This window comes from Misgurnus anguillicaudatus, chromosome 18, assembly GCF_027580225.2.
Source record: "Misgurnus anguillicaudatus chromosome 18, ASM2758022v2, whole genome shotgun sequence".
NCBI lineage: Eukaryota > Metazoa > Chordata > Actinopteri > Cypriniformes > Cobitidae > Misgurnus > Misgurnus anguillicaudatus.
This window is the reverse complement of record NC_073354.2, coordinates 24,122,611-24,139,947: the sequence shown is the minus strand read 5'-3', so window position 1 is coordinate 24,139,947 and position 17,337 is coordinate 24,122,611. Positions and strand designations below refer to the sequence as shown.

The window sequence follows — 17,337 nt, the reverse complement described above, 5'->3', positions numbered from 1 at the left end:
GCATATGGAAGCATTGTTTAATGACTCAGTATGCTTATACATAATGAGCAAACTAATGTATTCTTCCTTTTTTTTAAACCATCGTTCCTAGAGCTCACACATTTTGTGTTTGTCTCACCAGCCTTTGTTGTGGGTGTATCACTTTACATTAAGTTGTAGATCAGGTGGAAATGGCAGTCTCTTAAATTCATACTTGAGTGAATATAACCTAACGTAAATAATAATAAGTTGAGATGCTTATAGGTTACTCTTTGGAAATGATCCAGATGCAGACGGTTCTGTTACTTGATGTCCTCAGATATGAAGTTCCTGGTTTTATAATAATAAGGTTTAGTATAAGAAATTATGATCCTCGCTTACTAAAACATTCTTTTTTCAGTTTTACTTTATATTCATTGTTACTGGAAACACACACAAAGGTTTCAACTCAAAGCCTTTCTCAGTGTACTGAACAATTCAATCCCAAGATTGACGCACCGAGAAATAAAAAAGACCCAGTAATGGAAGATCGCGGTGCAAACGGAATTGTTAAATAATAATAGGCTTTGAGACCTGTTCTCACATATTGAATTACAATCAAATTTTACTGTATACATTGCTAAAGTGGAAAGGGGCGCCATAGTTCTCTGTTTGTTTGTAGCTCATTAGTTAGTCCATTTAAGGAGAGACTTAACAGTAGTTTACAAGGCATGAACTGTAGGCATTGGCAATAACTTTATACGCACGCACGCACGCGCACACACACGCATGCACGCACGCACGCACACACAAAAACAACATCAGCAACTATGTCTCTGCCAGTTGCCCATAGTAACAGCTGAGATCCTTGATTACAATAATTACTCAGCCAAATATAAATAAATCTGTCTGGTTTAAAGGCATTTTAATGGCCAGATCTGAACATGCATTAGTTAAACGCAAGTTTGTGTGGCAGTCTTAAAAAAGTAGAGTCCTTGTCAAAGTCACTGGTGTAGTGTGCAGTGCTCTGAGACGTAGCGCAGATGCGCTTTCGGCAACCCAACCTATCTCTTCACCCTATACTTAAGGGTATACCTAAATCTTTAAATATAGTGTCTCACACATTTCAAGAGTCTTTTTCAGAACAATGTGTTTTTTTTAACAGAAATTAACCCATATGAAACAAATCCTTGTGCTAATTTGGGTCTCAAAAAATCATCAGAAAATCTAAAAATAATGACAGTAATACAGGAACTGGTTCAAAACATATATAGTACTGTGTAACAATCGTAGGCCACCATGCCAGAATTAGATTTTTTGTTTTTGCAATGTTATAGTGATCACAAATTATTTCTCAGTCTCTTTAATAGAATACATCCAGAAAATACAGGAAATGTGTATATGTGACATATGTAAAATTTTAGATTCCAGTCCGTCTCATTGTGTGTTATGTGTCCAAAACTACAAGGTTACTAAAAACAAAGTTTTCTCTGTTTTTTCAGATATACAGTACTGTGCATAAGTCTTAGGCCACCACCACCAGACTTGTTGTTTTAGAAGTTTTAATGTCTATTTATATTTATTTTCAATCTATTTTATTAAGATACAAAAAAACAGGAAATATGTACAAAAAATAGGCATCGTCAGTGTTTAGTGTGATCTCTCTTGGCACTAAACACATCTTGAGCGTTTTTGAGCAGAATTAAATAAAATGACACATTTTTTTAAAATTAGAAATTAGGATTTAATTTCATTTATTTTTAAGAGATCCTGCAGTTTTCTGCTATTGCTCAAGTGGAAGGAGAGTTTACCCTAAAAACTTGACACATCACTTTACATTTTTATACAGTTTTTAATACTATATACACATTTCCTATTTTCTGGATGTATTCTATTAAAGAGACTGAGAAACAATTATATAAGATCCCTATAACATTGCAAAAATCTAATTATGTTATGGTGGCCTTTTGCACTGTACTGTATGACCACCTGCTAGCCCAAGGGGGGACAAGGGGTATGTTTCTGGGGGACAATGTGGGACACTCGCTGGCATGGCGGTGCACCCAACCCACAGGCAGACTTATTTATAGTGGTTTACCCATTTGTAGCACATACCCCCTTACACCGCAAAAAAAATTGTAGGATTTTTGTCTTCATTTCAGTAAAAATATCTAAGAAATTCTTAAATTAAGATGCTTTTTCTTGATGACCAAAACGACCCAAGAATATAAGTCTAGTTTTTAAGACCAAAAATATCAAACTTAAGTGATTTTGTGCATAAAACAAGCAAAATAAAATCTGTCAATGGGGTAAGCAAAATAATCTTGAACATCTTAAACACCAAATTCAAGAAAAATTCATTGGCAGATTTTTTTGCTTGTTTTTAGACCAAAAATATCAAAATTAAGTGATTTTGTGCATAAAACTAGACTTATTTTCTTGGGTTGTTTTGCTGATCAAGAACAAGCATCTTAATTTAAGAATTTTTAGATATTTTTACTAAAACAAGACAAAAATAGCCTACTAAGATTTTTTTTCTTTGCAGTGTACATGGCATATTAATAATGCCCTATTCCCCTAAACATGATGTATGCTCATGAATAGGCCAACCAAATGTGATTTTTTCTAAATAAAGATTCATAATATTTTGAACATTCAATGAATTGACATGCACTTCCACTTACGATTTACTTTAGCAATTTAATTTAATTTATTTTTTCATTACAATTTATTCACCTTACATAAATTATAATATAAAATTATAGGAGTAACACGTACAGTAGTTGCTCAACAACACTGGAACATGTAAAAAGAAGTCTTAACCCACTTAACTCCAGAGGTTCACGGAACGAGAAGGGGGAGGAAGAATGGTGAACTTGCATGTTAGTAAAGGCAGGCACAGGGTAAAAAAACTGTTCAGTGTTCTGGGGACACCTTATGGACTTTCTGCCACAGATATTTATTTTCCCAGTCTTTCTTGTACCCACACCTTCTCTTTTTAATTGATGATGGCGGTGCAGAATCAAACTAGTCTCTTTCTCCATTTTTCAAATTGGAAAGCGCGCATCTAAAAGTTATGCACGTGCGTGGCTGTGTGCGTGACTGCGTGCGCAATGTGCTGTCATGACAACAATGAAAAAGTTGACAACAACCTAGTCAGCTGTTCAACTGAGGGGCAACAGTAGCGTGCAAGTGGAGAGCGAGCCTGAACTGTCATAATGTTCGTTTGGCTGCCTGGGGCTTGATGATATATAGAGCAACCAACTTTTTTTTTAGCAAGCATATTATGTGTGACACGGTCTCAATTTGCGGGACGCATGAATTGTGCTTCAAACGCTGTGCGCGCACGTGCTACGCGGGACGGGTGGTCACCCTAACTGTATGTCACATTACATATTGGGGACACTTACACTTAGAATAGTGAAACCTATAAAGCACTCTAAATGGGTTATTGGAACCTTCATGTAGTAGTTCAAGACTATAGGAATTTACAATAGAAATTTTCATCCCTCAAAAATGGTTCATTTAAACCAATTGTTAGGTTTATTCATATTTTATCCAACAATGCACTGTAAAAAAGGCATTTGAGGTTCCTCAAGTACTCTGCAGGATATTTGAGGCACCTTTCATTTTTCAAATGTGGGCTGAAGCATCCCAGCATTTTTGGAGTGCAAAAACAGAGACTGTAAAATTGTCAGTGAGCACTACCTGTAAATCTGCTCAGATTGTCATCAACACACCTGTTCCACAGAGAGCAGCACACCACTCGTATCCTCTTATTATTATTATTATTATTCGGCGTCAGTAGTGTTTTCCTGAGTGCAGTCATCGCCAATGACCTCTGCTGCCTCTATACAGCAGAATGTAAATTAAACTTGGCAGCCCAGACATAGGATGAAATTAAAGCTCTTTTTAAGTGTACTCATGTACAAGCCTGTTTCTGATTCATGTGGTGTTTTAAAAAGCACCCATTGTTATGGTACTGTAATAACAGCACTGCAAAGTACACTATTGTTGGTATCCTTCTTGTCTTGTTACTGTAATTATTATGAACATATTGTTTTATTATATTGCTGTTGTTACATTTTAAAGCAATAAGCAACTCAAGTCTGTTCATTATGGTGATAAAGGGGGTTTTAGTACTTCCCTGTGGTAAAGTCACTGTGAGTCATGGACCCCTAGGGCTTATTGCTTTGTTATTTTGTTTATTTATTATGAAAATGGAACATGTGTGTTGAGTTCAAACACTCACGTTTAGTTTTTGTGTTACTCATTCTAACAGTATGACTGCCATTTGTTTCCAAAATGGTGGTGATCATATTTCCATTTCATGTCTTTTTCAGTTGCCTGTCTGCCTGTCTTTTTGTGTCCTCCATATTGAACTGTCATCCATTCTTATCCCGGGCTCTGATTGGCCAGACAGGTGTTGGATCAGTGTCGGTAATCCATCCTCCATTCCATGTCTTCTATTAAGCAGTACTTGTTCACTAGTTTTTATCAGGCATGTTTGTTTTAGGTGATACTTTATCAACTGTCCTCCATCTTAACGCAGGTAACTATGGTGAGAGTGGCATGGAAGCTTTTAAGGAGTTGGCAGCAGAGGAGGGTCTTTGTATCGCCCACTCCGATAAGATCTACAGTAACGCTGGAGAAAAACACTTTGACCGTCTACTTAAGAAACTGCGCGAGCGACTGCCCAAAGCCCGCGTGGTTGTCTGCTTCTGTGAGGGAATGACTGTGCGCGGGCTGCTGATGGCCATGCGACGTCGTGGTGTTTTTGGAGAGTTCCAGCTTATTGGGAGGTAAGACTTAAAACAGTTTTATGCCTGAAACCGCATCCCTCAGAATGCTTAGCTGTGTCTGTTTCTATCAAATTATGTTAAAAGCAAAAATAGCAGGTCTTGGAGAGACACAGAGGGCGAAGAAGTCAAAACGACACCCACGATTTCTTGCTCACGGATATTTATATATCAAAACTGATTCATTATTTGCGTGGTGCAAAAGGCTATTGGGAATTGTCTGCGAAATAAACAAGTACATTACAAAAAATGATTTTCAAGAAAAAAAATTATTTGTATTTTTGTCTTGTTTTCAGTAAAAATATAAAAGAATTCTTAAATTAAGATGCTTTTTCTTGATGAGCAAAACAACCCATAAAAATAATTTGATTTTTTAGACCAGAAAAATGAAATGTAAGTGCTTTTGTGCATAAAACAAGCAAAAAAAATCTGCCAATGGGGTAAGCAAAAAATATTGAACATTTTTCTTAAACACTAAATTCAAGAAAAATTAGCTTACCCCATTGGCAGGTTTTTTTTGCTTAGTGTACACTGCAAAAAAGATTGTCAAGAAAAAATTTTCTTAGTATTTTTCTTGTTTTCAGTAAAAATATTTAAAACATTTTAATTTAAGATGCCTTTTCTCGATGAACAAAACGACCCAAGAAAATAAGTCTAGTTTTTAGACCAAAATATCAAATTTAAGCGATTTTGTGCACAAAACAAGCAAAAAAATCTGCCAATGGGGTAAGCCAATTTTTCTTGAATTTTTCTTGAATTTAGTGTTTAAGAAAAATTTTCAAGTTTTTTTGCTTACCCCATTGGCAGATTTTTTTGCTTGTTTTATGCACAAAATCACTAGACTTCGTTTTGCTCATCAAGATAAAGCATCTTAATTTAAGAATGTTTAGATATTTTTACTGAAAACATGACAAAATACTAATAAAATCTTTTCTTGAAAATATTTTTTTTGCAGTGCACTGCAAAAAATGACTTTATAACTTAGTATTTTTGTCTTGTTTTCAGTAGAAATATCTAAAAATTCTTAAATGAAGATGTATTTTCTTGATAAGCAAAATGACCTAAGAAAAAAAGTGTAGTTTTTAGAAAAAAATATTAAATTTTAATGAATTTGTGCTTAAAACAAGCAAAAATATCTGCCAATGGGGTGAGACAATTTAGCTTGAATTAAATATATTATTAAATATAATATATATTATTTAAAGATTTTTTTCTCACCCCATTGGCAGATATTTTTGCTTGTAAAACACATCTTGATTTAAGAATTTTTTGATTTTTTTTATTGAAAACAAGACAAAAATACTAAAAAAATTTTGCAGTGAATGATGTGCTCAATAACTATTTAACAACACTGTAAATTATTTGTTTATGGAATGGCATTCAGAAAATACATTTCTTGCCTGACAGAGGTTCAGAAATATCACACGTTTGATCAGAAGTCTTTTTGCCTGTCAATTGTTATTCATGAGAACAGGGCATCCCCTATATGAGACCATTAGCCATGGCAAGCTGATTCGGTGGCAAAGACAGTAGAAGTTTTCTTCTCTGAAAAAAAGTTGGTTTAACTTTAAAAAAGTATGTTACCTGGTTGCCTTAAAATCGTTACTTACTTTTTAAGTTGAACCAACTAATCGTTTTTTAGGTTATGAGTCTTAAAAAGTTTGCTTGCTAAATTGGCATGTCCATATTTGCGATTTCTTTTTGGTAAGGGAAAGGAGACGTCGGAATTCTTGGAAAAACTGCGTTCCGACTGAATATACACGTTTCCAGGGAAACCAGATGAGTTTGAATATGGACGTTGTGAACAGAGGTTCACACTTTTCATCATTAATGAATCATTTGTGATTCAGGAGCTGGCTCGCAAGTTTCTGTAATCTGCATGTCTTTGTCTTACACTGTGTGACTTTGAATGTGTATGCATGTATGTGCCAGAGAAGGGAGGTCACTTTATTTTAGAGAGCCGTGGAGAAATGCTGTAGGCAGAGTATTAAATATTCAATCTCACAGTCTCTCGAGAATCGTATCCGACACCAAATAACTGTGGCTGGCAAGAGAAAGACGCTCTTTGGATTTTATTTATTTTTAAATCTGTCACGTTGTCACTAATGACGTGAAAATAAAAAATGTGCCAGCCATTATTTATTTTAATGGTTATTGGCACTTGGTTTTTGGCACTAGAAGTGGAGGAAGATATCGGCGTTGCATTATGAATAAGATATTACAGTTCTCCTCCAAAGGCTGTTCTCAGAACGGTCAGATTGTCAGATAGTGAATTTGGTGCAGAACTGGCTAACATTCCCGGACAGATTCCTTTGCAGATTTGAAGATCTGGAAATGAAGTGTAGCAGCTATCTTGTTTAATCTTTATCAAGGCAACATCTATAGCCCACCCACCAACAATCACAGGCAGGCCATCGGATTCAGCAAACAGACTTTCTAGGTCAAAACATTGATTGTGTCTGGAGTATTACCCTTTCATTGGGTAATAAGAATGAATGTGTGTTTTATCAGTACTTAATAAAAAAGCAAGAGCAAGCGAGATAAAATAGAAAGTAATTTATTTAAATACGTCATGTATTGCCATGATAATGCGTATCCATACCTTAAAGGGGACATATTATGAAAATTTGACTTTTTCCATGTTTAAGTGCTATAATTGGATCCCCAGTGCTTCTATCAACCTATAAAATATGAAAAGGAACAACCCAATAACTTAGTTTTGGTAAACCATTCTCTGCAAGCATGTGAATAAATAGATAATTGAAATTTGGCTCCACCTATGATGTCAGAAGGGGATAATACCCCTTAATTTGCACAATAATCCAACCACGGCACTGCTATTTAGTGCAGAGATCAGCTCAATTTCGTTTAAAAAGACACACCTAAAATGGCACATTTTTGCTCACACCTAAAAAGTGGCAATCTTAACAATCTTAAATTATCTATATGGTATTTTGAGGTAGAACTTTACATATGTACTCTGGGGACACCAAAGATTTATTTCACATCTTAAAAAAGTCTTGTGAAATGTCCCCTTTAAAGCCAAGAAAGTTGATGATATCTGAGTTAGAGATGGATTGGGGAAGGAGGAACTCAAAGCGAGAGAGCGGCAAATAAAGACAGAGCGATAAATAGAGCGAGTACTGCACTTCGGTGATTGACAAAATGCTCAGTGTTAATCTCTATCTAGAGTACACTGTCGGAGAAAATGGTCAAAAATGGTCCCTATATGTAACTGGGGTGGGACACTTTCAAAAAGTACACTTTTGCACCATATACGTGGTACCAAAGTGTTCATATTAGTACCTCAAAGGTACATTTTGGTAGCAAATGTATACATATCTGATGGTACATATTAGGACCTTTTGAAAAAGTACTGCCCCAGTGACAGCTTGGGATAATTTTTTACACAATTGTTCTATCTAAGACGAGACTAATTGCTGAAAACGTAAAAGATTTATTGTATTGTAGGACAAAATTGTCAGATTTTGAATGCTTGGTGTATTAAAAATTCATATAGTATGCATATTTGTTTGTGTATGTGTTCAGTTTATCCAGAGACAGTTCATTTCAAACAAAAACCAGACAATGCAATTTTCTACAACGCTAGAAAAAATCATTTGTAATTTTTAATCAACATGCTCAGTCTTGCTGGGAGTTTGCCTCGAACACTTATTACATTGGATTGCCTAAAATAGTCAAGCTACACTAGACACAATTTTTGCCTCTCTCTCTTATTGAAAAAATGAATAGAGTTTAGCTGCAATATTTCTCGCATCTTTGTCAAAGTCCCATAAAGCACGTGCCCAAGAGATATTTTCATAGGAACAAATTGTCTTGCTCTCAGGACAGAGACATTCAATATAAGCTCTTTAGCATTTCAGTTTTGTTTGTTTCAAGTGCTGACAACAGTCTAAATTAAATGTTTACGGAAAGCACTATCCTTTGTGCATTGTGTTTCCCCAGTCCCAACTCTACAAGTCCAATAAATCTTTAGTGTTTTCCTCTGAACACTCTTGCTTGCCTCTCATTGCACATTTTTTGCAGTATACGGCAGTAGCATCCTGAGGAAAAAAACGAAATGTTGCTTTGAAATTACTAAGCTGCTCTGGTGAGTGTTTTTTAGGGAAATTGCTATGCAGTTGTTGTTTGCAGAGATTTTTGGGTGGTTGCAAGGGTATTGCTTGGTGGTTAATATGATGTACCAGTAGTCTGAAAGTAATTTTCTCAATAGACATTTGAGATGCCTGGCTGAAAAACTGTTCAAATGTGTTTTGCTTAATGTGTTTTGCTGGTCTCTCAGTCTGGCCAACCTGGCAAATCTTCCAGCATAAATAGATGAAAGTGCCCAAAATCATCTAAACAGTTTGTCTGTGACACAAATTATGCAGTGCCTTGGCAAGTACTAATAAACATTCTCAGATTTCCAGCTCCACATCCCACCCAAGCCCCTCTCTTTAATTAGTACCACACTGCCTCACGGCTCATCCTGTGAGAATATTGCAGGAACTTTTATTTGCATAATCAGTTGTCATCTCGGCATTGTTCTGGAAATGTGTCTGTCTTAATGGAGAGAAATGTACAGTCTTATCAATGCCACAGTTACTAGACGGTTTGGGCAGCCTGTACCAGTTGCTGGTGATGTTTGGGGGTTCATCAATATCATGAAACCTTATTAGCAGGGAGAAGATTAGCTAAAATATTATCATAGAGCAAAAGAGTGAATGCGGTCTTTGTAACAGACTGGTGTGAAAAAATAGCATAAGCAGCTCCTTCCTTTTGGCTTTAGATGAGCAGCCACCTGCTGTTCCCGACCGCACAAAATTACTATAAGTTCTGTCCTTTCCAAAGCCACACTTTTAAAAATAAAGATGCCTCACAATGCCATAGATAAGCATTCTATTTGTCTGTATATAGACGGTTTTAGCAGTAACAACATAAACAAACATAGCGTCTGGTAAACTTCCACAAAAAATCAATAACAACAGAGTTTCTTTGTATTGACAAAAGGCTCTTTAGATTATAAAAAGTCAAGCCAAGTGAACAGTGAACCAAAACAACGTTCCTCTACACTAAAAGAAAAATTTGTCAAAATATGTAGCTCAGCTGTCACTACGGCCATACCTGTTAAAAAAATAAGTCATAAGTCACATGGGCATATTTGTAGCAATAGCCAACAATACATTGTATGTGTCAAAATGATCGATTTTTTTTCAGGCCAAAAATGATTAGGATATTAAGTAAAATTCATGTTCAGTGAAGATATTTTGTATATTTTCTACCATAAATATATCAAACATTTATTTATCATTAGAAGGACTTTATTTGGACAGCTTTAAAGGCGATTTCTTTAATATTTCGATTTTTTTTTGCACTCTCAGATGTTAGATTTTCATATAGTTGTATCTCGGCCAAATATTGTCCTATTCTAACAAACCATACATCAATGGAAAGCATATTTATTCAGCAAAAATGTACCCTTATGACTGGTTTTGTGACATATTAGTACCTCAGAGGTACATATTGCTATCATAGAGAGCTTATTTGTAGGGGAGAGCGGGGTAAGTTGTCACACTGTTCATAACTCCAACACTAGAGGCTATATTTAAAGGGGACATTCCACAAGACGTTTTTAAGATATTAAATAAATCTTTGATGTCCCCAGAGTACATATGTGAAGTTTTAGCTCAAAATGCCATATAGGTAATTTATTGTGGCATGTTAAAATAGGCACTTTATGGGTCTGAGCAAAAATGCACCGTTTTTGTGTGTATCCCTTTAAATCCAAACGAGCTGTTCAGGTGGGCGGAGTCTCAAGCGCTCACGCTGTAGAGAAGACAGAGCATCGAGGAAGATTCTCTTACGAAAGAAGTTACTGAGCGATGTTCAGCATTATATATTTGAACAAGTTAAAAAAGTCAATCATCTGTTTTATGCATACTAAATGCATGTTTATCAGCAGATGGGCAACATTGTGGAATAAAAATAAAGACTTTTAGATCTCATGTTGCTTTTAAACAGGAACAATGATTTTCAGCATGTTACAAATAAAATACACGCCCACAAACACTGCGAAAAACCTTTTGTAGCAACTTTATTTTTAAAAATGCATGCAAATGTGAACAACAATCATTCGTTAAAAAAATACAAATTGACTAAATTGAGTCTGGAATGCCTTTCTAAGAATATTGGACACGGACACTGAATGATATTTGTCCCAAAATGTGATGTCTGGCCAGCTTCTGCACCCATGTGGCCTATGTTTGAGGACAAGTTTGTGCTGAAGCTAGGCACCATTCCTGAACGAATTTGTAAGGAAGTGGGTCATTTACTCAAAAGTGTGCAAACTTCAACTAGATTTTCTTCTGATTGTTTTATTATGTAGAGAATTGGATTCTGTATTGCATGATTATCTATGGGCTTCTTGTAGATGTTAATGTGTGCGAATATAGTGGGTTTGCCAAATATCTGCTCTTCTAAAGCTCTGTAAAGGCTAATGCTTGGGAAACATCATTTTCTTATTAGCCCTCCATTTTGAATGTATTAAAAGATTTATTAGTCATGTGGTTAAAGTAAGAGAGAGAAAGAAAGAGAGAAAGAGAGAGGTTTAGCTGGGATTTGTGTGTGTGCTGTGCATACGAAGGTCCCACACTTTTGAAATGAGTTCAGTGGTGTAGAGACAGGAGGAAAGAAATGCTTTAGAGATGTTTTATCTATTTAACCATGTCATATACGCAATGTACATTTTCTTGGCTTAAAGTAATAATCAAGGTTGCGTCCATAATCTCTAAAATGCTGTCTTTTGAGGCAGGTCCTAATCCAATGTTTGGTTTACTTTCTGTCTCCTGAAATACCTTCATCATCCCACAATTCTATGCATGGGTGTGCGTGGGAAATATGGGATTGGCTCCACCTGACCAAGTGTCGAGGTGTCCTTGAGCAAGACAGCTGCTCCCGAAAAGCTGGATGGCGCCTTGCATGGCTGACACCGCCGTCGTTGTATGAATGGGTGAATGTGAGGCAAAATTGTGAAGCGCTTTGGATGGCCATGGGTCTATGAAAGCGCTATATGGGTGATCCTCACGAAAACTTGGTTTTAAAAATGTCAAGCATGAAAATGTAAAAATTGCTTAAATTTACTTTTTTCCCACCAGACATTGAAAAACAAAGTCTGGAGTAAATGGGAACATTAATTTAAAAACTTTTACTTATCATTTAACACTTTTTTTGTAATATAATTTAAAAAATCTCATTACCGCAACATTCAGAAAACATCAACACTGACATATTTTCAAATTGACATGACAAACCTGAAAGAACATAATTTGGAGATTCTGCACATGCATTTAAAATCAAAGTATTATGCTTCTATTAATTAAATTAACATTTAATAAGCATCTGTTGCGGTAATGATAATCAAAATGTTGTGTAAGCATTCTGACAAGACAATATTTCAAATTAACTGTAAAAAAATGATCTTACCTGGTAGCCATCTTGAAGTAACTGGTCCATGTGCTTGGTCACTCAAAATCAAACTTTATTAAAATTCTGTATGTGTGCTTAAACTGTTCTCAAAAAGTGTTGCGGAGGATGAGAACATCAGGCATGGACACATCATTTTCCTAATTTTTCTTCATTATTATTATACATGAATATTCAGTAAATATTTTTTCTGTCATCTAAAGTAGTCTAGCAAAACATCCATTTATTTTTTTTCTTAATATTTTTGTGTTCATTTGATTAAATTACAACATAACGCATGTTCAAACACAGCCGGACACATTGCGGTAATGAGAATTTCAACAGAAAATGAGATAAAATTTACAATTATAAATTCTTATGTTGAAATCACACATTGTGCAAGGTAGAACACAGTATTGTGTTAATTCTGATGCTTTTTAATGTTACTATATTACACATTTTAAAGCTTAAATCATTAATGTCGTGGTGTTTCAATGGTTTCGTGAGAATCACCCATATAAATGCAGTCCATTTACCATTGGTTGATCGAAAAAATAAAATTGTGGCCAAGAAGGTATATTCACTTTTTACACCTTTTGATTGCATTCCTAGCGAGAAATTCTTATTGTAGTTTTTAAATATGGGATTAGATATCGCAAAAGGCGCTCTCTGTTTAAATTTCAATCAGAATTTGGTTTCACTGCCTATGAAGGCTGTCTGAATGCGTTTCCCGTAGCTGCCTTCATGCCGCCGAAGTCATTGCCTCATGAGTCAGCTGCCTTTGTTTTCGGATGCAACTCCTCATACATATTTGGTGATGTAGAAAATAAATAGCAAATATATGTAAATGAGCTATTCAAATGGATCACTGTGAAACCTGAGGGTCTGTGGTGTTTCACAACACACTCTGAGGTCAATTCAAGTCTTTAAGGTTCAATTAAATACAGCGAAACTACATGAAAGTGAGAAGAGCCTGCAGGCAACCCAACAGCCCTGTCACTGGAGCTGTATTGCACCACATCCCTTAGGACCTAAAGCACATGCTCAGAATGCTGCTGTTAGGTTTGAGAGGTTGTGTCTATGCAGTTGTATCCCATGTGAATTAAGAAGAGGCCGACACTGCAGTGTTTCAGATGTGAATGGACTAATTTGGGATGTTTAGACACCAAAAGGTACATGTATGCATGTAGAGAGAACATGAAGGTTTGTGATGTGTGTACAGTATGGGTGTGTGAGAAGGAGAGCGATGAAGAGGAATACAGGTGTGGGGGGCAACAGCAGATGTAATGGGGTCTTCAAGCAGCAACACTCCTTGTGAAACACACATAAGCCAGGCTGCTGCTAACTGGAACGCCATGAATTAGTAAAAGCTTCTGGATGAGTTGTAATGGCCCTTAGCCTAAGCCTGCACTGTCTTACTCTGTCCTCCAGAGAGGATCTGGCAACAGTAAAGCACACAAGCACAGTCTACTGGATTTAAATAAGAGAGGAGAAGAGACATGAATAGGAGTAGCAATGGTAAAATGAGAGCTCACAGAAACCGTTAGGGAAAAATGTGAGACTTTACTCATGAGTAAATTATTATTTTTTTATTGTAATTTACATTTATGCATTGGCAAACGCTTTTATCCAAAGCAATTACAGTGCATTACAAGGTATACATTTTTATCAGTATGTTTGTTCCCTGGGTTCAAACCCATGACCTGTTGCGCTGCTAATGCAATGCTGTACCACTGAGCTCAACAGGAACACATTCATTTACTGTCATTGTGAACCTGTACTTTTCTTCTGTGAACCACAAAATATGTGTGTGTGTGTGTGTGTGTGTGTGTGTGTGTGTTTTTACTGACCTATTCATTGTAGCAGGTGAATCGGTCTAAAATGATTGGTTTTGGTTCAACTCACTGATTTAGTGGTCAAAGGAGCAGAGGATAATCGTTGAGTAACCACTTAAAGGTGCCATAGAATGCATTGAAATAATATGTTAAATTGTTTTCTGATATCTACATAGCAGGTATGTTGCTTTTTTAAGTGCAAAAATTATCCAGAAACATGTCCATTTACAACTCTAGGATTTGCCCTTAGATTATAACGGTGTGTTATTGCCTTATTTGAAAGGGTCATGAATAATAATGTTGAGCTCTGCTCTGTTCTGGTTCATTTGAATAATAATTACACACTAATTTAAAGGAATAGTCAATTTTTTAACATAATATTATAGATTATCTGTGGTGTATTTTGAGTTAGAACTTCACATATATACTCTGGGGACACTAAATATGTATTTGACATCTTAAAAAGTCTTGTGAAATGTCCCCTTTAAGCCTAAAGCTATCATATTGATTTAAAAAACTGTTTGTGATGCATTTATGTTGCAATTGTGTTATTTTGAAATTTAAAAAATTCAGTCCCAATTACTTGTTATTGCATGTAAAAAAGCAACAACAAAACTTCTACTTCTGTGCTGTACAGAAGAAAACGAGACATACAAGTTTAAAAAAACACATATGCCTGGGTGATGAAATAGAGAAACTCTATATTTAAGGGATAGTTCACCCAAAAATGATTTACTAACGCTTGTTGTTACAAACCTTTATAAATGTCTTTGTTCTGATGAACACAAAGGAAGATATTTTGAGAAATGTTTGTAACCAAAGCATTTGTGGACCCCATTTAGTTCCATATAAGGCTGGGACGATTAATCATGCAAATTCATGTTTTCTAGAGATGCACCGATAGGATTTTTTGGGCCGATACCGATTTAAACAGACAACTTCTGGCCGATACCGATGCCGATACCGATATTAAAAACTTGTATACAATACTGTACAGTTGGTCTATTTGCTATTTTATTTCTGCATCAAATTATTTTTACTGAACATGGATTGGATGTTATTAACATTCAACTGACCAACCTAAGAAGAGAGGCACAAATTAAGCTAAAACAAATATAATAAGACAGCATGACAACCTTCAAAGGTTGTTTTTGCTATTCAGCATTTATTTTATTAACAACATTAACTAATTTTTAACATATAATGGATTTCTTTATGCAGGTAATTAATAAACAATCGGTATCGGCCTTTCTCGTGCTATTGCCGATATGCCGATGGTTTCAAATTCATTAAAATCGGCCGATAAATATCGGCGGCCGATACATCGGTGCATCACTAATGTTTTCTGAGTGAATACATTTTTATGAATTACGGTGAAATGCCGCCACATCCAAAAGGCAGAGGGCGCTCTCGTGCAGAAACTCAATTTGTGCCACAGAAAAAGAACCATTACAAACCCTGTTCCAAGAAATGTCTATAAGAATATTTACATCGCTGTTCTTTAAATAGTTTCAGGTATTTTTATAAGGAATATTTTGAATGATTGTACTGCAACGACTTGACTCGTAATGATTGGTAAGACTTCCTACTGATCAAAGACCCGTAGTACACGCATAAGATGCCCATAAAACTCAGAATCGGAGTCTTGTGATTCAGAATCGATTTCAGACAGGTCTTTTTAATGGGAAAGCGATGCATCATCACAGCTCTACTTCTATAGTATTCTTTTTCCTACTATGGAAGTAAATGGGGTCCATGAATGGTTTGGTTACAAATATTTCTCAAAATATCTTCCTTTGTGTTCATCAGAACAAAGAAATGTATACAGGTTTGTAACAACATGAGGGTGAGTAAATGATGACAGAATTTCCATTTTAGGTGAACTATCCCTTTAAGGCGAAAAGATTCATAGGAAAAGAAGAAATAACAAAAAGGAAAGTGTGTGGAAAATCTAACATGTTCAGATTAATCAAAACCAAGAATTAAGGAAGGATTTTGCTTTGATCAAACCAAAAAAGTCTCATTACAGCTCTGTCTTGCCTTTTTTCTATCCTCAGGACAGTGGCCCGTCTGCGTATCGCAGCAGCACCGTTCTACCTGAGCTTTAGCTCATTCATTATTTATGAAAGTAATAAAACACTCTGTAGCTGCGCTGTATCTAATCTCTGTCATTTTCTGCTCTGCTGTAGGGGTGCAAAGCTCTTTAGAGAGATGTATTTTAGGTCAAAGCCTCTAAAGGTAATTTTGTCTAATTCCCTCTATGATAGCACATAGTGCAGAGGAGGAAAGTTAGGCAAGTATTGAGCACTAGAGACCTTGGGAGGCTTAACCAAATTCAGTGGAATTCAGCTAAGGGCGCTGTGGCCACATTTTAACTCATTTGATTGGTGAAATAGTCTTTTTCAGATTTAAATTAGACTCCCAGGTTTTCTCTGCAGTCTCAGACTTTTGCTTCCCACTGAACGTCTAATAAATCTCATTTAAATGAGATGGACTACATTTGTAAGCCTCATTGAGAAAATGTCTCTAAATGCAATATCACAACAACTCAACATTTAAATGCCTCAGCGCCCACTGCTGATTTAAGTGAAGATGAATTTCCTAGGTTTTACCCACAATGCAAACTGAAAGCAGTGTTTATAAATAACTTAACAAGTACTTTATCTGACATGTTATGTTTTCTTATGCTTTGTCTGAAGTGATGGCTGGGCAGATCGTGATGAGGTGGTCGACGGTTATGAACAGGAAGCAGATGGTGGGATCACAATGAAGCTACAAACCGAGGAAGTGCATTCATTTAATGACTACTTTTTGAAGCTGCGTTTGGACACTAACACGAGGAACCCCTGGTTTGCCGAGTTTTGGCAGTACCGATTCCAGTGTCGCATTCCTGGTCATCCTCAGGAGAACCATAACTACCAGAAGATCTGCACAGGTAGGCAAAAACCAAATTCATTCTGAGCAATAATGGTAGTCAATTGGAAAAGGGAGTCGGGCAAAGTACCAAAACACACTTGTAGCCAATCAGCAGTAAGGGGCGTGTCTATTAACCAACATCGTTGCCTGGGTTGCGTATGTGTGGCGGGTCTATCATAAGAAGGTCCAGATTCTATTGGGTAGGGGCGTGTTTGTTTAGGTGATTTCAAATATCAACATTTGCTTTCAGAGATCATGCACCCCGCCTTTAAGCCTAGTTCTAAACTAACACACATGTTTGAGCTGTCTCAACTGAAAATAACCTGCACTGACAGATCTTAAAATATGATAATAGATTTGAATATAGA

The 17,337-nt window shown here is 36.0% G+C and overlaps 1 protein-coding gene across 5 annotated transcripts in view; it reads left to right on the top strand.

Annotated features, from left to right (window-relative positions):
• grm1a (glutamate receptor, metabotropic 1a) overlaps positions 1 to 17,337 on the top strand; it is a 34,825-nt gene that overhangs the window by 5,000 nt on the left and 12,488 nt on the right. For 4 of the 5 annotated variants that reach the window (XM_055187077.2, XM_055187078.2, XM_055187079.2 and 1 more), the window contains exons 3-4: positions 4,511 to 4,760; positions 16,753 to 16,988. In XM_055187077.2, the coding sequence (XP_055043052.2) occupies positions 4,511 to 4,760; positions 16,753 to 16,988 (486 nt within the window). Of the gene's footprint in view, positions 1 to 4,301; positions 4,399 to 4,510; positions 4,761 to 16,752; positions 16,989 to 17,337 lie in introns of all 5 variants that reach the window. The other variant, XM_055187080.2, reaches the window with a different exon arrangement.